The sequence below is a fragment of the Strix aluco genome, chromosome 27, assembly GCF_031877795.1.
Source record: "Strix aluco isolate bStrAlu1 chromosome 27, bStrAlu1.hap1, whole genome shotgun sequence".
In the NCBI taxonomy this organism is placed as follows: Eukaryota; Metazoa; Chordata; class Aves; order Strigiformes; family Strigidae; genus Strix; species Strix aluco.
In genome coordinates this window covers 1,199,488-1,221,277 of record NC_133957.1, presented here as the reverse complement: position 1 = coordinate 1,221,277, position 21,790 = coordinate 1,199,488, and the positions used below count along the sequence as shown (strand labels likewise).

Sequence of the window (21,790 nt, the reverse complement as noted above, 5' to 3'; positions counted from 1 at the left end):
GCTGCCAGGCTCCTGCGGCCTCAGGGCTTGACAGAGCCCTGGGCGCAGCACAGTGCCAGGACAGCACGATCGAAATGCGAGCGAGGAGCTTGGGGAGGAGAGCACCGCGCCGCGCTCTAGCTGCCCTGGAGCTTCTGGAGGAGCTCGGCCTCCCGAGGTCCTCTGGAAGGAGGCTCCGCGGCTGTGAGCGCAGGCTGGGCCCTCAGGAAGGGCCGCGAGGCCTCCGAGGGCCTGAGTGGGCCCCGGCGCGGCCTTTGCTCCATCTGCAGCTGAGGACGGTCCCCTCAGGGCTGCGGGCGCCTCGGCCTCGCGCTGGGTGCCCCGGGGTGCGCCTGGCGCCGAAGGGCCCCACAGAGAGAGGCGGGTTCAGGGGCCGCGCCGGGTAGAGCAGGGGGCGCGGGCAGCGGGCCCGGGGCGGCCCTGAGCGGGAAGGCGCCGCCGGAGGTGACCGAGCGGCGCCGCCCGCCCGCCGCCAGGGGGCGCCGCAGCACCCCGCCCCCCCCGCGGACTACCGCTCCCAGCAGGCAGCGCGGCGGCCACGCCCCTTCCCCGCCTCACGTGACGGGCGGGGCGGGGCTTTTCCCGGAAGCGCAGCCGAACCGCGCGCCGGTGGCACCGGAGCCCGAGGGCGCAGGTACGGGGGCGGGGGGGGATCGCGGCGGGGGGGGTGGGGCGGGGGAGGGAGCGCTCCGGCCCCGCTCACCGCCGCTTCGTGTTGCAGGCGCAGCCATGGTGTCCGGCAAGCAGCTGGCCGACTTCGGCTACAAGGCCTTCTCCGGCTCCATGATGCTGCTGACGGTCTACGGCGGGTACCTGTGCGGCGTCCGCGCCTACCGCCTCCTCCAGCGCCGCCGGGAGCGGCAGGCCGCGGCCGGCCCCGGGAGCTGAGGGCGCCTGCGACCCGGCCCCGCGCTTCCCGGCTGGGGGGGGGGGAGGGGCAGAGCTTACGAGGGAAACCGCCCCCCGGCTCTCCCCGCGAGATGGAGCGAAATAAAACCTCTGTGAAAAGGCCCGAGCGTGGTGCCGCATGGTGTCTGCCCAAAACAGCGCAAACCGGCTTAAAAAGGTGCTGCTCGGAGGCAGCAGTTGGCCCAGCAGCGGGCACATGCTGCTCAGAATCACAAAGAAGGGGCAGACCCTGTCCTTGAGGTTATTTTCTCAAGATGAAACATGTCAGGCAAGTTTCTGAAGCATCTTTTAATCGGAGATAAGAGTAAACAATGGTATAAAATGGTAACAACTCAAGAAGTTTCCAAAATTTTGCTCACAATAGAAGACCTGTGTGTCAATCACCCCCAAGTACCATTGAGTAAAAAAAAAAAGCAAAGCCTATGGTGTGGCTGCCTTTCCAGCCCAGTGATTCCTCCACACAGTTGCAGAATCAGAGCAGCAACATTCACTTCTGTCTCGGAGTACAGACAAGCAGGACTGAAACATCTCATTTTGTGGAAAGTTAAACACAGCCCACCAGTACTGGTCCGCCCTCAGCTCAAGTCCTAGCTTAGCCAACCGTAGCCAGTAGGTCTAGAAACATCTTCAAAACCACAACTTGCAACAGGAAAAAAAAAAAAAAAAATTTTAAAAGGCATGTATTGTGATAGTTGTCTTAGGGGCAATAAACCATCCCCCTCCCCCATTTCAGAAGGCTGTAGTCAAGACTTCAGAGGGGCTTGCAGCACCAAAGTAGGCAGCAAACGCTGGCCTGGTCCCTCGTGACAGCAGAGACAGAAGCTATAACCTTCTCATGTAGCACCCCGATGGCGAGTTGGGACGTTTCCGTTGTAGCACAGTCCAACTCAAAGCTTGGCTGCAGTCCCGAGCGCTCACAGCAGGACTGAGAAGAAGAGTCTCTGCTACAGTCAGGGTAGCTTGGACGTGGAACCACGGGGCCCTGCGTTCTCCGTGCTCTTTAAGTGGCTTCTGGAGTGCATCAGGGAGAGATGCTGAACCTGCACTGGAGCAAACCATCACCGAAATGGCGCCGTAACCCTCCTGCAGTCGGCAGCCAGCCTAGTCCAAACTTGTTGTGCCTTGAGTTGATCCTAGTAAAAAACAGTTTGTCACAAAGATACCTCTGCAAACATCGACGGGACTAAGATTTAAGTACAAAATGGCTTAAAGTGAAATCTGCAGTTTTGTTTTTGCCCTAGCCATCAGCTTTATCCCTTCTGTTGTGCAAAGCCTCTGACTGGTCTGGATTGTGCCCATTTCAGATTTGCTGGAGGTTTCTGGGGAAGGGGCATCTTGATTAAAGATCACCTGGGAATGTGGAGCTCAACACATCTAGATATTTAAAGATAAGTTCGTGTTTGCTCAAGGCCACTCCATGGCCTTACTCCTCTTCTGTCCACTGGCCACTAGCCACGTGGCCATTAATGCGGTTGGAGCCGTTACTTGAAGTGCTGAAAACTCCTTTTGTGCTGTTGGAAGTCACATCCTCCTCTTCAGAGCTGCTCTCTACATCACTGCGGTCATCTTTTGATACCTAAACATTTCAAATGAAATTTGGTAGTGGAAAGGGCAGAAGGGAAATTGAAAAATTCACAGAAAAACAGTAGTTAGAAGGTTGCGTCCCTGTGATTAACCAGCTTCAGTCAGTTACATTTACCTTCTACATTTAATCGTGAATCACTTCAAACTCACAAGGAGGAACTTGTCATCACATACAGAACGCGAGAGACAGACACTGAAAATGACAGTTTGGAAATACGAGTTCCATTTTCCAGATACTCTGTACATCTGTGAAAGCACTAGACTATCTTTGCTCTCACCAGATCAGAGGACACGCTAGATCTGTGGTTGTTCTTGTCTTCCAAGAGCTGCATTCTAGATTGGTTAAAGGCCGCTTTTCCAAACAACAAATTTGTTTTGAATCAAAAAACTTCTCACACCATAATCATCAGTGGGTACGGTGACCAAAACAACATGTATATATTGGTTTTAGAGAGAACATTTTGTCCTACAGGGAGCGGCTTTGATATTTTAAAAATTAACCAGCTATATTTATCATGTTACTGTCTGCACAAAGTGCCCCCCATTTTCACAGCCTGTGATTCATACATGAGAGTCATTTACGAGCAGAAGCCTGTTTGGACAGCGGGCTATAGAAAAAAGACAACTATCTAAATCCAGCAAACACCCATTCAGGGACAGAAGGAGCATCTCAGCCCGGAGAGCTAGATCTGCTTTATGGAGTTAGGCCTTTAGTTAAAAGACTGACTGCAAATCCAGCAGAGTTCGATTTGTATGTGGGGTTTTGGGCCTCGCGCATCAGAGCCGGGCGCGCGTTGCGGCGGCTGCTCCGGGTGCCGGAGGAGGGCAGTGTCCCAGCACCGCAGAGCCCGCGCACCGGGAGGCAGAGGGAAGAGATCCCCAGCCCGGCCCTAACTGCAAACAAGCACCTTGGCTGGTGGCCGGGTGCCAGAGCAGAACCTCCCCAGCGCCGAGCGGTGACTGCGGGAACGGCCCGTGCTTTGCGGACCCCGGGGCAGGCTCGCCACGCTCCTGCCGCTGCAACTCGTAGCCCTCGTTTACTTCTTGTGCAAGCACTTTGCGGCTCGCACCTTTCCAAGGATTTCAGGATTTCATTCCACTCGCCTCGCTCTGAGTCAGGGTTAGGGCTTTCGAACAGCACCGCGCAGGAAGTTTTTGAACTCGAGGGAAGACCTGGCAGAAAGCCAGGTAAAGTTAATGATCTCCAGGATTGGTTTTGACAGGCCTGTTGGATGTACTGGCTTCTCTCTGCTGCCAGAACTTTTGGTATCTTTCCCCACTCTCCTGCTATGTTGGAAGTTCAAAGAGTCACTGGAAGGAAGCAGAAATCCCTTGAAATTTTTCCCTTTATTTGGGGGACGAGTGACTGTTCTAGTCTTTTTCACAAAGAGCACTGCATTTCTCCTGTCCTCACCCACTCAGCACAGTGTTAATGAGCACTGAAGGCAGATATCAGAGTTTCTGTGGGCGTATAAAAGCAGAAAGGTGAAGGTCATGCAGCCAGCTGACAGCAGATAAGAACAAACCCCAGGACGCTGTTTTGACCTTTGGAAAAACCTGCATTTTAGCATAGTCAGAACCAGCACTATCAACCAGGGAGAGAAACATGTTAAGAGAAGGCACCGGCCACCTAAAGCCCCAAGACCATAGAGCTTTGCTTTTGTTTTCTTCTGGAAACAGACACAGATGTGTTTCAGCGAACAAGCACAGATCACACTTACATGCAAAGGGTGAAACTGTGCAGCTCCAATCTGGCACAGAGAAAAGGAGAAAAGAATGAAGACAGAGCTTAGAGTCCTTTCTCTGGCTAGGTCACCTGGACAGGAGAGAACCAAGGAAAGGAAAAAGATGTAGACCTCAGGATACAGAAACCGCTGCACAGACAGAAAATAAGACATTTGCAGTAGCAGCTGTGGGGAACAGATGAAAAGATCATGCGCATCCTCTGAAACACGCCTTCCCCCAACAATCACTGCCAGACAGCTACGATATAAATATTTTTCAAGGTTACATTCCATGTGGCAGGGCAGCTAAGAAGTCAAACACAAAATAAAGTAGAGCCATGAGAGAAAAATCACATCAGAATACCAAATACCTGATTAAAAAATGCGTTTGTGCTATGAAATCAGCTGTTGCTCTCCGGTAGCTGCAAAGGAAGTGGCTTCTCTTGATGCGTAGGCTGGGTGTCAATTAGTTCCTAGACTGGCTTGCGCTGTCTCATGCTACTTCAGTTGAACTACACCTTTTTGCTTGGCAACGGAGGTTGCAGCTGAAAGTCAGCACTGTTCACTCTTAGGGCAGTATCTGTTGCTAACCAGCTGCTGTAGTTTCACCCTCCCTCTCCCTGAGACTCCCAACACAAATCAGAATTAGAATACTCAGCACTGAAGCGAGACTGCACCCCGTTAGCCCCCTGACAACCACCAAACTCGGCTGCATTTCTGCTAACGCTCTCTCCTCTGCACGCTGCAGCTCAATGCCTGGCCTGCACCCACAGCCAGAAAAGCCTGTGTCAGTACCAACAAGTGGAAGATGCATAACCCTCATCACACCCCAAGAACCAGCTGAAGTTGGAAAACATCCTATGTCATTGTTCAAAAAAGAGCCTACTACCACCTTAAACTCCAAGCAAAGTACATAACACATCTGTCATCATCGCTAGTATTACAACACCTGAACATACTGGAAAATCGTGTTATTTCCCTGCATGACCAGAGCGGAGAGGAGAGCATCCCTGCCTCCGTATACACCTGGCAGCTCAAGGCTGCAGAGCAACCGAGGTAGAAAAATTACCGTTCTACAAAGCACTCCTGATGCAAGTCCCTCGAGAACTGGTACCAGCCCTCACTGAAGGGCCCAGTTTCTCACAATTGCTTAGTAGGGCTCGTAGGAAAGAGGACCCCAAAGAGTCACCAGCAATCTTACCTTTCCCCGCACGAGGGCCTTGTAGGCAATGCGAATGATGAGATAAGACCAGATGATATGCAAGATCTGCAAGGTTATCAAAAGCCCATTGAAGAGCCACCACGAAGGATAAGGACCAATCAACTCCCAGCTTTCAAATAGGGTTGTATTCAAAATCCTAAAAGAGATCCAGAAACACATTACAGACCGGCTGTGCTGGTAACATGGCTTCCAGCTCTAAATTAAGAGGAGCGGCCAGATGCACAACAGTTTGTATCTCATTTAAGCATCTGTTGCTTTGCTCCTGTCAGAGCAGCGATGCAGCTAGTCTCTTGCCAGAGTCAGGAGACAGACTAAAGCTTATTAGAAACATTTGAACTGAGCAACAAACAGGAGAAGATGTGAATGTTCTGCAATTTGGTTACACATACAGATCTGCTGCCAATTTCCTTCTCAAAAGCACAAGCCTTTATAACAACTTTACAGGAAGTGATGTCAAGCTGCACTGGTCATCAAAACAACTGTTAACACACTCATACTTGGGCAGTCTTCACCCATATTTAACGATCAGGAAGGAATTTTGTTCCCAGTAGGCCTCCCTCCCTGTGAGCTATTCTCTTCCCTCGGATTTTTATAGATTCCCCTGCCAAGCTGGAGGACTAGAAACTGCTTTATGGATAAAGCTTTGCGCTTTCTTTCATTACTGTTTTGCTGTTGCTGTCGCTGGGAGTTATTGCCAGTACTTAAGTAATTTAATAAACACTTTAGATTTTATGAAGTAGAGAGGTATGGAGAGACCTTTAAAGACGTCATTAATTTCACATAGCTTTTAACATTTCACAAGAAAAGAAAAACAAGCCCTTCAAAGAAGAACCCAAAGTTCCCCAAAATGCAGCTGCAGAACCATCTAACCGATAGCCAGTTTATGGATGAATTAAATGCCATTCCAGAGATTTGTTGATGTTTTATACTACTAATTAGGAAAGGGAATATCCCTGAAGTGAAACAGCATAGGGTCTGCAACACCGCTGCAAGCTTGACAGATTTCTTTACGAAGTTGAGGAATTACATTACAGCCAGTGGAAAATACATTAAAGATTTACAGGACTGCTGAGCAATAGCATGATGCAAAAGCATCACCTCATGACAGACAACAGCTATAAAAACAATGACAACTATCTCATCTGTCACTGGAAGGAGCCTATGAAGACATAAGAATTAAAGCTCCTCCTTATCCAGACTCCTTTGTTGCATTTACTGGAAAACAAGCAAGAGCTTTAGTTGCAACCCTGATACAAAGCGTAAGTATTGTTTCTGCCTACCGTCAGGGCACCCAAAAAGAATGGGAATGCAAGCTGTCCATTGCCTAGGAAATAAATATATGCAGTAAAACCAAAGTAAACTGGGTAATAATCAGGTGTAACAAAATTTTCACCACACTCTTTCAACAGAAACAAGAAGTAGGCAACAGCTCATCAACAGAAGAACCTCCCCAAACCTGACCTATTGAGGTGAGAGGGAATCTCATTACAGGATGATTAGCTCTAAGCCATTTAGCCAGGGTTTTACCTCCCAAGAAACCTAAGACCTATTTCGGGCTCTGAACGGTCACGACACAAGGATAGAACACGAGTGTCATAAGAATCAGAAACTGCAATGATGACTAAGCCAGCCACTCAAAAATCAAATTACCTCAAGAGACCATGCCTCATTTGTAACTATTTCCAAAACTTCTTAAGAGAAGCAAACAACCCTTCAAGTCTTTCAGAGCAGATAGCGGCTGACTTGGCTCCAGCTAATAAGCTCTGTCATCACTTTGCAGTAAGAGGAGAGGGGGCAGCTGTGCATTAGGATTCGAGTCACTGTTCGCGCTCCCTCAGCTGACTGCCGAGAGGTTTCTTCACATGCCTGGTTGAACGTACTGCTCCAAACAGGACTTGCGTTGCCTGCAACTTCAGGCTGCCTTGAGGGGCAGGCTGGAATGCTTGCAAGGAGTCTAAAGGCTTTGCTTAAAGGATTGAAAGAACAAACAAGACCTTACAGCTCAAGGTGCTTACCAAAAAGGATAAATGCCCAGCCGTGTAACAATGAATACGACACCAAAGAGCATGAAGAAAGCATCACAGAGACGTTGGTACTTGGCATAATTGGCTAGCTTTGCAGCCTAAAAGAGACAAGAAACATGAGAATATTATTCCCTTTGTGTACTCATGTAATTACCAGGCTGTAGAGCTTCAAAAACCCTCAAGCCATCTCATTTGTAAGGAGTTTGGAACATTTAGGGATTATTCTCAGCGCTAAAGCTGTTATGAGGAAAAGCTGACAAGGCAGGATCAGCAGCACAAGTTTTATGGCATATTTAATGCAGTTTATCAAGAATGGGAAAGTCAGCTTGCTCCCCTGAGACCACACTAGCGCTAGGCATGCAAAGATTTGAAAGGAAACTCACCTCTAAAAGGAAATCTGATGCATCGTGGAGGCACAGCACCAGAGTTCCAACCCGCACCATATTATTCATATAAGAGAATGTAATGAGTCCAATTGTAGCCAAATGATGGACGAACATGATCAGGAAGTCCTGGAAACAGAAAAAAAATGAATGAAGACTCTTTGGCTGTCAAACAAATCAAGGTTTGGAACAGAGGCACAAAACTAACTAACCGGGGTCACAGGATTACTTCAGTTCAGACTCTGACTCCACTTTACATAAAGCACAGCTCATCACACATCATCAACCATCATCACTAAAGGTTCCAGGAAGGTCTCTCCCAGCACTTGTGCCCCTGTGAAGTCAGAACTCCACATCCACAGGCACAGCACAGTCTCTCTGGCACACCCATGCAAGGTAAAGATAAGTATGCCTGCAGAACCCACTGAAAAGATTGACAGGACAACATACGGCCCTTATTTTTGGCTCCTTTTGGTTTTACAGTCATATTGCTAGTGCTTTCAGTTCTTGGCACAGGTTTAAGTATGCTGCTGTTACTGTTGTCAGTGTGCAAAAGCCTGTCAGAGCATAGCAGGCACAGAACACAAGATAACCCAACAGCAAGAACTAGGCCACTTCATTAAAAAAATGTTCACAATGCACATACATTCAGGGCTGTTTTCCAGTTTAGCCCCCTGGGTACAACAATTCCATGTCAATGTACCTTCCCGTGCTTGCAGTGGGGAATGTAATCCGCTTTGTTCAAGTCAGAGTACAAATTAAACATTATAAACAGTATCACAGATGCTGTTAATCACTCCCTTTCTGCAGCTCCAAGATATTCTGTAGTGCCTCACCTGCTAATATTTCAGCACAGAAAAAAAATCCCAGGCCAACTTTTCTTTTTGAACAGTCAATGCAAGAATTGGGATAATTTGCTACTTTGCAGTTTGTGTAACAGAAGCAATAAACTATGATTTACTATGAACTGTTTTCCAACAGCAAGCCAAATCCTAGAATGTAGCACAACAGAATTAGATTCCGGCAATCGTGACCAGTCATCATCCTGCTACACACACACGAAAAAATCACATTCAAAAAAACATTTATTGTTGCTTTAGCGTTTGCCATTTTCTCACATGACTCAGCAAAGGTACTGCTTGGAGCATCTCATTTTCATGTTTTCTTGCAAGCCTTCTAATTAAATCTATTTTTATGCAATGATTTGATAACTTTTTATTGGGAGGTACTGAGTGATTCTGTTCTTTCCCCTGGAAGGTGAAAGGGACTCTCAAGGATAGATCAGGCTTGCTCCTCCCTTTTCCCCAGGACTGGGTAGTGATTACAGAAGGAGGTAGGCTACACAAAGATGTGAATGAGGAAGAAAATACAGTTATTGATATGCTTTAGCTTTACTGGCCAGGCACACTCACATTTTTTTGTTAGTCCTATCTACTTAGCAAAGGGGTTAGTGCAATTCTGGTTAATCTCACCTTCCGTTTAATGTCTGTAAACTGAGAAAACATGAGAGACCAATAGAAGGCCAGCTCCAAGATATAGTAATAATAAAGCCTGGATGTTAGAGGCTGGAAAACAAACAAAGATAGCACAGTTAGAAGACAAAGTACTTTAAACTTTACATTAAAATCGACTTCTTCTTTCCCCTCCCACTCTGTTCCTCCAGAATGCTGAGGCATAAGTTAAAAGATCCAGAATTAAGGTTTAGTAAAAACAAGCTTAAGCAACAGACGTCTTACTTTAGGCTTAGTCACACATACTTGTGTGTTTGAGCTTTATTCAAAGGGAGTGAGATTCCCTTGTCAATATTTACAACTCATACTGTAGCCTCTTGGATTAGGAAAACCAGGCACTGAAACAGACTGTTGGCCTCTCTACAGTCAGACTTGCACAGTGAAAACAACACTGTAAATTACCAGCATTTTTTTTTTCTCACTTTTAATAATCTCAGCAGCAAGTAAACATAAAACAAATACGAACTGAGTCAGTTCCATTGGAGGAAACACTGCTGTTGACAAACCTAACCAGGATCTGAAGACATGAAGAGTAAAGGCCATCTTTGTACCTTCCAAAGGGACGGCCATTCACCCGCTAGAAAGTTTACCAGGTGCTGCCTGTGCAGCATCCACCCCGCAGAACGAGAAGCACTCACTGAGTTTCAATTTGCTATCATTAACAAAAAATAAAACCTGAAATTGTGCAAAAAGTTGCAATCTAGTGTTTCTCTCCTACCTGAAAAGGGTAGTTGTACCAGCACTGTCGTGTGTCCCAAAACCAGGGTGCCTAAAGGGAAAAGGTAAGTTATTATTCTACTGGGTTTCTTCTTCCCTATCACCTAAGGCAGGTAACCACTACAGTACCATTTCACTGGAATTTTATTGTGATTCTACCATTCAAGCTAAATTTATTGTAAAGCATCCTAGTGATTTAAAATATTCTTTCTGCAGTGAAAGGCAAGTTATACTGCAATGGAAATTCACAGAATAATCATACAGCTCTAATAATAACAAAGACCCAAAGAGATGAATCTGTATCCCTTCAAGAGGGACAGGAAAAATAATATAAGCAGCTATCCACAGCAAAAAAAAGCCCAGTTCTGTCCCATTCTGGGGTAACAGGACAAATACATTTCTAATATTTCCATAATGACAGATCTGTATGGAAGCTTTCCTACAGTGTAAAGAAGGTCCTTAAACAGAAACCCCAGGATCCCAAATAAGGGAACAAAGATGACTATCACCACTAAACCCTCCTTGTTTGAAGGTAGGTGAAGCACTGAAGATGTGCCACAGGTAGTCAAACCCCCTGAACTTCAGCAGGACAGGCATAACCCAGCTGCATGTCACACAGAACAACAAGGGGGGGATGACAGATCAACTCACCGTCCAGAGAAACCTGATTCCATAAAAAAATATACTTAAATAAAATGTAAATCTCCACCTGAAAAAAGAAGCAAAAATTAAACTTATGAAATAGAAATAGCTTCTGGTTAACATTTGTAACAAAAACTGGAACAATTGTGAAAAACCCCAATTGTGACACCTGAAAAGCTTTCGCCCACCAAATGGTAATCCTTCATTTGTAAACATTTCATGTAAGGATAAACCTATTTAAGAGTTTTCACACCACACACGAGTTTGCATCAACAGCCAAGTTTGAAATAAAGTTCAGAGTGAACATGCATCATTCATATGCTTTGATATACAATAACAAGATAACAACAAGATAAGTCATTGTTATCCAGAAGGTATCCTAATATATATATTTGTCCCTCTTACCTTGTGGCTTTAAGTAGACAAAACCATACTGGGGGGAAGAATTAATATGAAGAAAGTTACTGGAAAGGAAAGAAACCAGCACAGAAGAAATAACAAGTCAGGAAAAAATATTCAGATGCTACTACACTAACAGAGGTAACTGCAAGCATTCAGAAAGAAACAAAGAACAAAGGAATGAACCGAAATGAAAAGAACAGGAATCCAAGAAGTGTCTGTATAAAAGCATATATACATGATTGTGTAAGCCATAAGGTCGTTCTGTCTGGGAACAAACGCTGGTCTACAACACAACTGCAGACAGCAAACTCATCTTGTGCACATATGCACACACGCACACACATGCACACCAAGGTGCTACGTTTGCATGAAGGACCTGGTTCACTATTTAATGCTGCTCATCATTGACAGGAATAACTCCTGTACACGTGCTCTGGTCTCTCATGCACATATACAAAATATTTTAGAATACTGACAGCCCTCCTAACTTCTTTCATTTGCCTATATAAGAATTTTTCTTCCACCAGCCAACCCCAAGACACTAGCTTAAATCAGGAGCTGACCACAGTTTCAGTTAGAAAAGAGAACATACAGCTGGAGCTTTAAGATGAAGCCACATCTTGGCCTCTGCACAAACATACATGCTCTCACAAAATTTAGTGAGGGTGGTGGGTTTGTCCTGGTTCCTCCGATGACGAAACCAGCGCTGGATCTTTCGAACATCCCAGTCTAGCTGCTTTGACAAGCCTTCTAACCTTTTTCCATCTGGAGACTGAAGGAAAATGAAACAAGTGTCATTTCTCCGACTTCTCAACCTACTTTCAGTCTGAGACCCCCTCTGTACTATAATAGAAACGACGCACAGATAACAAAAAACACACGCCAAGAAGGCACTAGGTATAGACTAGAAGCAGGAACCCATTGCCACAAATGTTCATTCAATTTAACCTTCATAAGCCAATTAATTACTTAATTATTCAGAATGCTTCTGGTTTAACATTTCCTCATCTATTTCATCATTTGACAGCACATTATGACAAAGAATGCAATTATTCTGTTTCTTAATTTGGAAGGAGGAGCTTTTAAAATGTCCTGTCCTACCTGTTAGAACTTGCACATCAATTCAAACAGTCCAGAACTCAGGAAGATCAAAGCTGAATACATTTAAGGGTTGCTACTCACTGCAAGTTTAGGGAAACTTTAAAGTAAGAGTTGGTTTAACACACTAGATATTTGTACATTCCAAAAGGGCACAGTAAAGATGGCGTTACTTCCGTTATCAAAGTTTATAAATAAAATATGAAAACTGAAATAACTGTATGATAAAGAATATATCACTGTTCTGTGACTGGAAACTCTACTGGCAGTTTATTTGTTTGAATAATGACATAAATGGATTTATAAGAGACAAAGTGAACAAAACCTGATAACTACCTCTAAAATGGCCCAGTGGTGAGATAAGCCACGTTAGTTTCAGTGTCCTTTTAACAAGCTCTGCCAGGGAGCTCTTACAACTGAAAGATGATAAACACATTTTACTACTTGAGTTACATACAAACCCAAAAAACTATGCAGAATGCTGATTTAATAAAGAGTCACCAGACTGTTCAACTGAAAAGCAAAATAATCTGTCATTTGATTTTCAGTATTGAGACCATGACTTCCCTGTAATTCCATCACAACCAGATCTCTGCACTTTACCAGGCTTTAATGGTTGGGGCTACCTGACACTTCTGCATTGGAAGCGAACCTGCCTCAAAGGAGAATTTACAGAGCTCTGGTTTCAGAACAGCAATGAAATCTTTCCCTTGCATCAGTGCCACTCTACATCCTGATTCTCTAAATCCAACAGCAGAGACAAGCACGCTGGTACAGTTAAACGCAGCTCTGTTTTCCTAAGCTAGATAAATTTTGCACAGCATGTGTCCCCATGAGTTTCCTAAACATTAATTTCAAGGACATCCCCTACATAAAAGTCCTCCCCACAAACGGCATCAAATCACAGGGACTTTTCAGCTCACACGTCATTCCAAATACCTCAAAACTTTAAAGTTCCCATGAGGCAAGTTTTAGTAGGGTTTTTATGGAATTTCCCTTCCATTCACTGAGCACTTTATCTGCTCCACTCAGAATGAAGTTCAGCATCACCAAATCAGAACATAAAACCTTCCATTTCATTATCTTTAATGAAAATCTATCACGCTGTGTGCATGGATTTCACTGGCAGCATTCAACAGAGTACAGACAGTGTGGAATTCTGTAATTCTGAAGCGAAGAAGCACTGTCAGTTTAAGTGAAAGAAAGTCCATGAAACAATCAAAAAAACCGCCTACTGTCAACACTAAACGTCCTACCCTTTATCAGGGCACACTTCCATTGAGTGAACGTTTTCCTTAACTGACTTCCACTGGGACAGCTGTTATCCAATTCCACAGTAGATGGCAAAAATAAGAGGAAGGCATTCACACAACTGGCCAATAAAACCAGCAAAGGAACAGAGCTCAAGGAAAAGAGTAGCACTTTTCCAATAGAAGGTGAAAAATACTGTGAAATTTCTTGTTAAACCAAGAATTACCACTTGGTTACAGGAGTTAGAATTTGGACAAAGGCGGGAACTAAAGGAAGAGGCATCGTACCTTTCTAAAAAGAGAACATTTTTTTATTCAAAGAGATGATTCTGTGCACAAAAGCATAGCTCAGCCATAAAGAGAATTTACTTTGCTACAAGAAGGACATGCCAGAGGCAAAGTAAAATAAGAAAGAGCACACTCATTGTGCATGCACAGTGTGAAATGCATTTCTCTCAAACGAGAAAAGTGGAAGCAAAAAGCCCCTCCACACTTTTACTTACAGGCCTCCGTTTCTAGCAGAATTTGAAGCACGACTCACCTTAGTGATGGATGTAAACACTTTCTCTAAAATTGCATTGGGCTGGGCTCTGTGAGGTCCACTGTCTTGAATGCCAAGGTTTATGGCACATGGCTTGGCAATAAACCTGGAAGAGTTCCGAAGAAAGAGCTAGATTAAAAGAAGATACCTATTTCCCTCCTCTGACTAAATCACAAGGACCCTGACTTGTCACCAACTTCAAAACCTAACCAAAAAGCTTCTGAGGATCTCCACTCACTTTGCTTAAAGAAACTTCACAGGTGAAGTAATAATATCTTTTATTAAGTCCAAATGGTAATTGCAGACAGCACTTACAGTACACACATCTAAAACGAAAACTTAAATTTTAACATCCTTGGCTTGTAAAGATCAGAACATGCTCCCGCAGGGTGATTCTCATTACTCAGAAATAAAATAGATCGCTGATAGGAGTCCTCTGCGAGCATAAATGCTAGAGCCCTTGTAGCCCTATAAACAAAACACCTTATTTCCAGAACGTGCCTTGGTGTCACATAGCTCAGAAAAAAGGGAAGTTCAATTGACACAGTTCCTAAAAGACACGCAGTTTTTTGGTTTGGGTGGGTTTTTTTTTTTTTGCCTTTGGGAAAAATAAAGTAGCTTGCTTCCTTTGGGAGAGTGAGGAAGACGTAAGAAGTCACTCAGTCTGAAAGACCCAAGATCTCAGTATTTCACTCAGCCCCGCATGCACCATGTATTCCAAAAGCCAATCTAACACCTAGTGAATTTTATACCACAAACACTCTCAAAAACGCATTCAAAAATTATCAGGTTTTGCTGTACCTTTGTGTCAAAAAGGGCACAGGATTCTAAGGAAAATGCGCGTGCTAACTGAACATGTGAATTGTTTCCTCTCCTGTTGGTGGGCAAGAGAGGGAGGTGTTTCAAGGAGCAATTTTTATTATTGTTTTTTGAGACAGAAAGAGAGCAAAGAACCTGTTTCTCAAAACCAATTTTGAAAAGGACCCAATATTTGCATCATTAAATCTATTTTGCTTTGAAACGGAGATTGTTTCAGAGACAACTGAATTGAAGACAACAAACTACACATATGTATCCCATTTAGCAGAAAATGCTGCTTTTTCCAACCACTACATTTGGTACCATTTCTCCTTGTGTTTAAAAGGATAAAACTCAGGAGAATCACAATTATAAGCGTTCCAACAGCAATCATTCTTGAGAGTACGTTGTTAGTGCTTCAGTAACAAATAGCTACGACTGCATTTAAGAACAGACACAGGTTGTGGGGTTTTCCCCTTGAGAAATTACAGATCAGCTCATGACTAATCCTAAAGGAACTCCCCTGCTCTCAGAAAATACTAAACAAGTAATAGACACTGAGGCCCCAGGTTTCACTGCCCTGCCTCATTTCTTCATAAGTCCTGATAACTTCAACAATCATAGCCTTTAAAAAAAAAAAAAAAAAGGAAAGGGTGATTTCCTTTCAGCTTTGCTCAAATGGCTCACTGCTTCCTCTATAATCTAGACCACCAGCCAGAAATTATGTTCTGATGTTATGAAACATTTGGCTAGACCCCCTCTAAAAGTGCAAATCTTTATACTCTTCTTTCCTACAGGATATACCACATCAACAGCAAAGAAATACACATGTGCAATTACAGGATGCCAAATATTTTTATTTCATTTTCTGGGATATAGCGCTTATAACTCTATTTAAAAAAAAAAAAAATCCTGGCCTGAAGATACTCAGTTTGGGTCAGTTTCCTCACTTAAGAGAGGAAACCTGAGAAAAAAAAAATCTAAAAATCCGCACATTCAATTGATTTATTATTCAGGAGAGTCTTCTTTTGTTTTAAGAACAAGTAAAGAAGAGAAGGAATGGTTAAGAAAGCTCATAGTGATCCATACAAAGTTTTGACATCATCCTAGAATTCAAAACCTGAAGCATCAAGAAGAAATAGCACTCCTCAGGAAAAAAAAGGTGCAAAAATAATTCATGTTGGGACCTAAAGATTAGAAAAAAACAAAACCCAACAACAAAACAAACAAACTCAAAACTTTGCATAAAACTATTCCGGAGTAGCAGGCTTCGGGAAAAAGTACAGATGTTTCCAGAAATCGGGGGGGGGGGGGTGGGGGGGGGGTGGGGGGAAAGAAAGAAAAAGAAAAATCAAGAGTAAGCCACGGGCTATAGATACAGCACAGGACTCCAGTTACCCAGTCAAGCATGCGGGTGACCAAAGAGCAAACCAAAAAAACCCACAAACGTTTCTGGGTGCACAGCAGCAAACAGACAAGTCACAACAATGGAGGCAAGGGAGGTAGTCCCGGTCACAGAAACAGGAAGGAAAAAGGATGGCAGCAAAGGATTTCATTACTTTTAGGGAAGTCTAACCCAACGCCACAACATAGCTTCTCTAACTCCGCAAATAATGGCTTCGGGAAAAAAAACTGGCAAATGTCCTTCTGCAGGGCTTCCTGACCAGCCACACGAGGTGTTTTCACCTGGGCTGGGCATGGCTGGCTCACGCTCAGGAGCCCGTGGAACAGCCACAGTCCAATCGCTCTGACCAGTTGCCACCTTGCAGGTGGAGTAGGAAGTGAACAATCAATCCTGTTGTCAGTCAGAAAAATATCAAGATGACATGCTATTTCCTTTAGGTGTCCATTTAGGAAAACTCACACTTAAAACCTCTCTGGCATTTTATAGTTTTGGCCCCAGAATAGGTTTTCAGATGTGCAAGTTTTGCACTGTATCCCACAAAAAATCTGCATAGCATATAGCAGTTAAGCACCAAAAAGAGAGGCTGCCCACATAACAGGATTTTCATTTTTAGCGATATTCAAAACTGAACAGCACAAGATCATGAGAAACCTGACTTGACTAAAACATTGGCCTTGCTTGGAGGAGAAGACTGGACAAGGTAATCTCCAAAGGTCCCTTTTAATCTAAATTATTTTATGATTCCACAGAAATCTTAACTACAGCAACTATTCCCAAGGTCAGCTTACTGCCGCACCTTCACAGCAAGGAATTATCATCACTTAAATACTTATATTACACTTTTCTGAACAGGTATCTGCTCACTGGCTTAAGTCACACCAACCAAGCTACCTTTTTCATGCTAGTTGTTAAGATAGACTGATTTTGAAACCAGCACCAACTTTCAAGTATAACACTCATGTTATAACAAATACTTCTCGGGCATGTTGTACTTCACAAACCCAAAGACAGAATCTTTCTTTGTGGAACATTCAGGTTTGTCTGATGACTCCCTACCACAGCTCTGAAAAGGAAGAACAATCTGAGAAATAGTAAAATTTATAAAGCATGCGCTCAAAGTAAGAGTTTGTATTTCCATAATCTCTCAGTTTCACTGTGTTAAGACAAAACCACCTCATTCCACAACTGTCCCTAGTTTTACAGACAGACCTGATGAAGTGACATCTAAAATCACTTTTTTCTCCCCTGCAGCTTGAGCACAAGCTTCCTCAGACCTGCAGAGTAACAAGACTATCTGTTACTGAAGGGCATTCCAGTGTAATTATAAACACATCATATGAATAACAGGCTCCAGCTTCTCACAGATACCTGGAAATTTTTTTTGTGCCTGCAGTGGGACAAGATGTGGAACGACAAATAACAGCAACTATAACCAAGAAAAAAATTAAAACCCCAAATTTGTGGGCAGAAGTCCTTTATCTTGCCTGCACAAAAATCCGCCCCCCTACCACTGAGTCAGAACTTCACCTTCCTCTACAAGTCTTGCCTCCTCTCTCTATAGTCATCTACTTCCCACAAACGATCAGCCTAATGAATATGTTACCAACACCATGATGCAAAGGTTAATTTATAGGAGCATTCACTAACAGAAACATGTGTCAGCATTACAAGCGTCCGTGTCACAAAAGCACTTCCTCACTCTGAAGATCTACAGCAGGAGAGAGAAAATAAAGAAATGAAGAGAAGCTCAAACAAAAGAGCTGCACAAGTATATAATTCAAGTTCTGAGTCATCAAGTCCGATTGCCAAATGTGTGTCAAGAAAGACATTTGACACAATCATCCCCGAAGTCTGTATCAGGGTATATGCACAAGAGGATTTAATTAAGATAAATCTGAACTTTTATGACATGTTCAAAGCGGCAGGATGAAAGAGAAAAGCTTTTCTTAAAAAATATGGTCTATTAAAATAAACATACTAGAAACTGCCCTCAAGTTGCTCTCACAATCTGCTTTCACTTCAGGATACCACTATCGAGACACCGTATAGCGAAGACAGCTGAAAAAAAGGAACCACCCCCTCAGGTAGGACACACTGTATCTGTCCCAACATCTCACACTCCAGAGAAATGAGAATCCTTTGCACTTCTTCCCCAAACTAAGACACCTGGACTAAACAGGGCTTGGAAAGTGAGGAGACCTTCCTACAGTATAATTTCCAGGGGTATCCTTCTGTCTCACAACTTCCTTTCCTTGTCTGCTGGCAAGTGTGACCATTTGGCCAAGACTAGCAGTAGCAGGCCAAGCTGAGAGGAGATTTTGGCACTGCCACGTGTGTTCCTGGGTCCTCTGCACTGGTTTGAACTGCCAGTAGTTTTCTGAAGCCTTTTTAATTTTTTTGGAAGGCATAAAGATAAGATGGACAAAAAAGAGCCTCTCAAATTTCTCTCCTACTCTGCTGACCCGATTCATTTTTCTCCACAGTTCGCCTTTTTACTTCACCCCAGCCCCCTCTTCTTTAATTTCTGAAAGCTCAAGAAAATTCACACTTCTTGCAGAAAACCCACAAAACGAAACCAACTCGATTCCTCCTCACTTCAGCCCTACAGCCCCTTTCATGCTTAGAAATACTTCTGCCCTTTCAATGTAGAAATTTAAGATTAAAACAATCTTTAATGAACTAACTGAACAGGAATACAAGGTGTCTCGGTCTGCACCTAACAGTTTTCCTAAATAAGCTGCTTTACTAATTAGTATCTATGTCACCCACGCAGTCTGCCCTGCGTGTGGCTGTAAGAGATACACATCGTGGAAAGGATAAACCTCTGCCCCAGGGAAGAGTTAATATCGTGTCTTTGTGGATACTCGGGTAAATGAGAGCTCCTGTATTACACCTGTTTATGGGCAGATACGATGATCTGCATGCACTTCCGTCATGCCCGAGATGCAGGGGATCCACAAATTGATTAATAATATACTAGGCCATGAGAACAAGTCCTATTTCCTCATCCAGGAACTCGCAAGGAGAGTACAATAACGGCAGAGACCAGCAACACAAGCAGACCAGCTGCAGAGCAGCCAGTTCGCTTTCACTCGCGCAGCCGAGGGTCTCCTGGGCGGGAGAAGTAAAAGTGAACTCCCCAGACTTTTTTCTTGCGTTACCTCAGCACAAGGTACTGCTAGCACTGAGGAGCCTCTCGGGATCCAGCGCCACGGGAGAGAGGTGCCCTACAGGCTGGTGTATGTCGCGACAGACACGGAGAGGTTCCCGGGACGGGTTTTCCAGCGTTACACAATATTCCCTTTCCACGCAAAAAGAGCCTCGGGAGGCGCCGCGGGGGGAGAGCCCGCCACGGCCTCCGCGGAAGGCCTCGGCGCTGCCTGAGGGGCGAGCGGGGAGCCCGACCGAGCCGCCCCGCGGGGCCCGGCCCGCCCCGCCTCGCCTCCGGCCCGGCCCCGGGGCCGCCCGCCGCTCCCCCCGGGGCGCCCGTTGCTAAGAGACACCGGCGGCCTCGCCGCGCGTTCGCCGCCGAGGCGGGAGCGGGTGGCGTCCCAGCCGCCTGAGGGCCCCGCCGCCCCGGGGGCGGCCCCGCGCTCACCTCTCGAAGAGCAGCCGCACGGCGAAGATGCCGAGCGCCAGCGGGAAGGCGGAGAGGACGTGGCCCGCCCGCGGGTACTGCAACCCGCTGCCCGGCGGGCCCGGCTCCCCGGCCAGGTCCGCCCACGTCACGTTGTGCGGCAGCCAGAACCGCTCATTCCAAAACCAGGCCCGCAGCGCCGCCGCCGCGGCCGCCGCCATCTTCCGCCGCCGACCTGCCTCCCCTCCCGGCGGCCGCAGCTGAGGCGGCCACCGCAGCCGACAGCGGGGCGGCGCCGGCTGCCAGCCCCGCCCCGCCCCTCGCAGCCGAGGCGCATGCGCGTGGGGCGGGGCTTCACCGGGCCCCGCCCCCGCCGCGGACCGTTACCTCGGAGCAGGCGCAGTGCGGCGGCCCGCGCGCCTCTGGGCACGGCGCCGGGCGGGCTCCTGAGGGAGCGGCGCGCGCGCGCTCCCGCCGCCACCGCCTCAGCGCTCGCTGAGGGGATGCGGCCCGTCACGCGCTCCCGAGCCCTCGGGGGTTTTTCCGCCAACAGAGACGAGTTGTTCTGATTTTAAAAAAAAAGTCCTCAAGAGAGTCTTTAATGGGGCCTAAAGCACGCGCTCCTGAGGGGAAGCCGGTCTCTTGCCCCGGGAAGGCCCCGGCTGAGGCAGGCGCCGAGCCCAGCCCGAACCCTGTGGAGGCGGCTGCTACTGAGCCCCGGTAGATAAACCGCCTCCCGTTGAGCCCCGCGGGGCAGGATCCCTCAGACGGGCTCCCAGCCCGCTTCACCCACCTCTGCAGGGAAGGGCCCCAGAGCTGCAAGCAGGACAGTGCAACTTCCTATGTGAAGAGTTTATGGTAAGAGACCAAGGATTAGTTTTACTAATATTAACAGTGATGTGGTTTAACATTTAAGCACAAAACAGAGAGGTACACTGGTTGGCAAAGTTTAAGATATTCCTGATAGCTTTTAAAACATTCAGAAAAAAATGTGTGCTTTAGCTTGAGAGTCTTGGGATAAGGGTTACCAAATAACAAAGCCTAGCCTTTGTGTAACCCTTTCAATTAGCTTCTCAAACTCTCCATAAAGGTGGTCAGCATCAACTTCCTTGTACATTGTAGCAAATGATCCGTATTTCATGTAATAGCTCTTTTGGCATCTGTCCAGTTGAGAGCAAATTAAACGGCCCATTAAGCACTCAAACACTGTGATAACTAATAGATTCAAGGACAGGCTAGTTCATGATCTGTTCACTTTTTTTAAATCGACAACTTTATTTAAAAGTACCACTTGTGCTAATTCCTCCTTGAAGATGTTCAGCAAGTCTTGAGTGAACAGAAAGGGTCCTTGTATCTCAAACTCACAGATGCCTCAGATTTAACTAGAACTAATGATGTATAACATTAAAACCTCAGCCAGGATTACTTTAGTATCCTGTAACTGGGGATGCATTGTAAAATTCAATTGCGTTTCCTAAGAAACAAGTAGTAGGCATATTCAATAAATCCAAGTCCACAACAGATATTCTTCCCTTCCTTTTCAAATACTCTTAGCCCAATTTCTAGTCAGAAAGATCTCCAATTGCTTAGTAATTTGAGGAAATCTGATACCAAATGGATTTTATTAGGAAGAGATAAAGGTTACAAAGAGATAAAGGTTTGCAATACCTCTATCTGTACAAATCAAGTCTTCTCCCTTAAAAAGAAAGAAACATTAGCAGTAGGTTGTACGCCTCATGATGTGCAACTGCTAATACCTTCCCGCTAGATAGCGGGCTTCTTTTCCCCTCTCTCTCCCTCCTTCCCCTATATACATATGTGCATTTTCTCATGCTGCTGCAGGACACTTACTGCATTTCTTCTAGGTCTTAGCCCCTGTCCATCCCAAGCAAACCCACCTCATGTTTAACTGCAGTACAAAGCTTATAGGAGGGGGGAAAAAAAGCCCTCAGCTGTCCTTGGCTACGATGCCTGACACCTGAAACCAGAAATGGAAGTGTAGA

At 45.5% G+C, this 21,790-nt stretch overlaps 2 protein-coding genes across 11 annotated transcripts; one reads left to right on the top strand and one right to left on the bottom strand.

Moving 5' to 3' along the window:
* Positions 1 to 65: 65 nt before the first annotated feature.
* On the top strand, positions 66 to 1,012 carry COX14 (cytochrome c oxidase assembly factor COX14). Its single transcript, XM_074807750.1, has 2 exons — positions 66 to 634; positions 722 to 1,012. Exon 2 carries the CDS (start codon positions 730 to 732, stop codon positions 886 to 888), a length of 159 nt encoding a protein of 52 aa, XP_074663851.1. The 5' UTR covers positions 66 to 634; positions 722 to 729; the 3' UTR covers positions 889 to 1,012.
* Positions 1,013 to 1,182: 170 nt separating this feature from the next.
* CERS5 (ceramide synthase 5) lies at positions 1,183 to 20,069 on the bottom strand. 10 transcript variants are annotated; one of them, XM_074807746.1, is made up of 11 exons: positions 19,809 to 19,864; positions 14,008 to 14,113; positions 11,760 to 11,890; positions 11,122 to 11,149; positions 10,726 to 10,783; positions 10,076 to 10,126; positions 9,319 to 9,411; positions 7,847 to 7,975; positions 7,455 to 7,561; positions 5,419 to 5,575; positions 1,183 to 2,485 (listed from the first exon to the last, which is right to left on the bottom strand). In XM_074807746.1, exons 3-11 carry the CDS (start codon positions 11,839 to 11,841, stop codon positions 2,333 to 2,335), a joined length of 858 nt encoding a protein of 285 aa, XP_074663847.1. In that variant the 5' UTR covers positions 11,842 to 11,890; positions 14,008 to 14,113; positions 19,809 to 19,864; the 3' UTR covers positions 1,183 to 2,332. The 10 variants fall into 10 exon arrangements, 7 of the variants coding, with proteins under 7 accessions (XP_074663847.1, XP_074663842.1, XP_074663848.1 ...); XR_012621023.1 differs by lacking the exon at positions 11,122 to 11,149 and adding an exon at positions 4,215 to 4,309 and having other exon boundaries at positions 2,353 to 2,485; positions 19,809 to 20,069; XM_074807741.1 differs by lacking the exon at positions 11,122 to 11,149 and having other exon boundaries at positions 19,809 to 20,069.
* Positions 20,070 to 21,790: the final 1,721 nt, after the last annotated feature.

What these genes read in the sequence shown, in the direction of transcription:
- CERS5 (XM_074807741.1), bottom strand. Translation starts at nt 20,008, where the DNA reads ATGGCGGCGGCCGCGGCGGCGGCGCTGCGGGCCTGGTTTTGGAATGAG. An exon ending in TGTTTACATCCATCACTAAG is followed by an intron (nt 11,891 to 14,007) that starts GTGAGTCGTGCT and finishes ATTTTCCTTCAG; the next exon opens with TCTCCAGATGGAAAAAGGTT. An exon ending in CTGGGCATTTATCCTTTTTG is followed by an intron (nt 5,576 to 7,454) that starts GTAAGCACCTTG and finishes GATCTCTTTTAG; the next exon opens with GATTTTGAATACAACCCTAT.
- COX14 (XM_074807750.1), top strand. Translation starts at nt 730, where the DNA reads ATGGTGTCCGGCAAGCAGCTGGCCGACTTCGGCTACAAGGCCTTCTCC.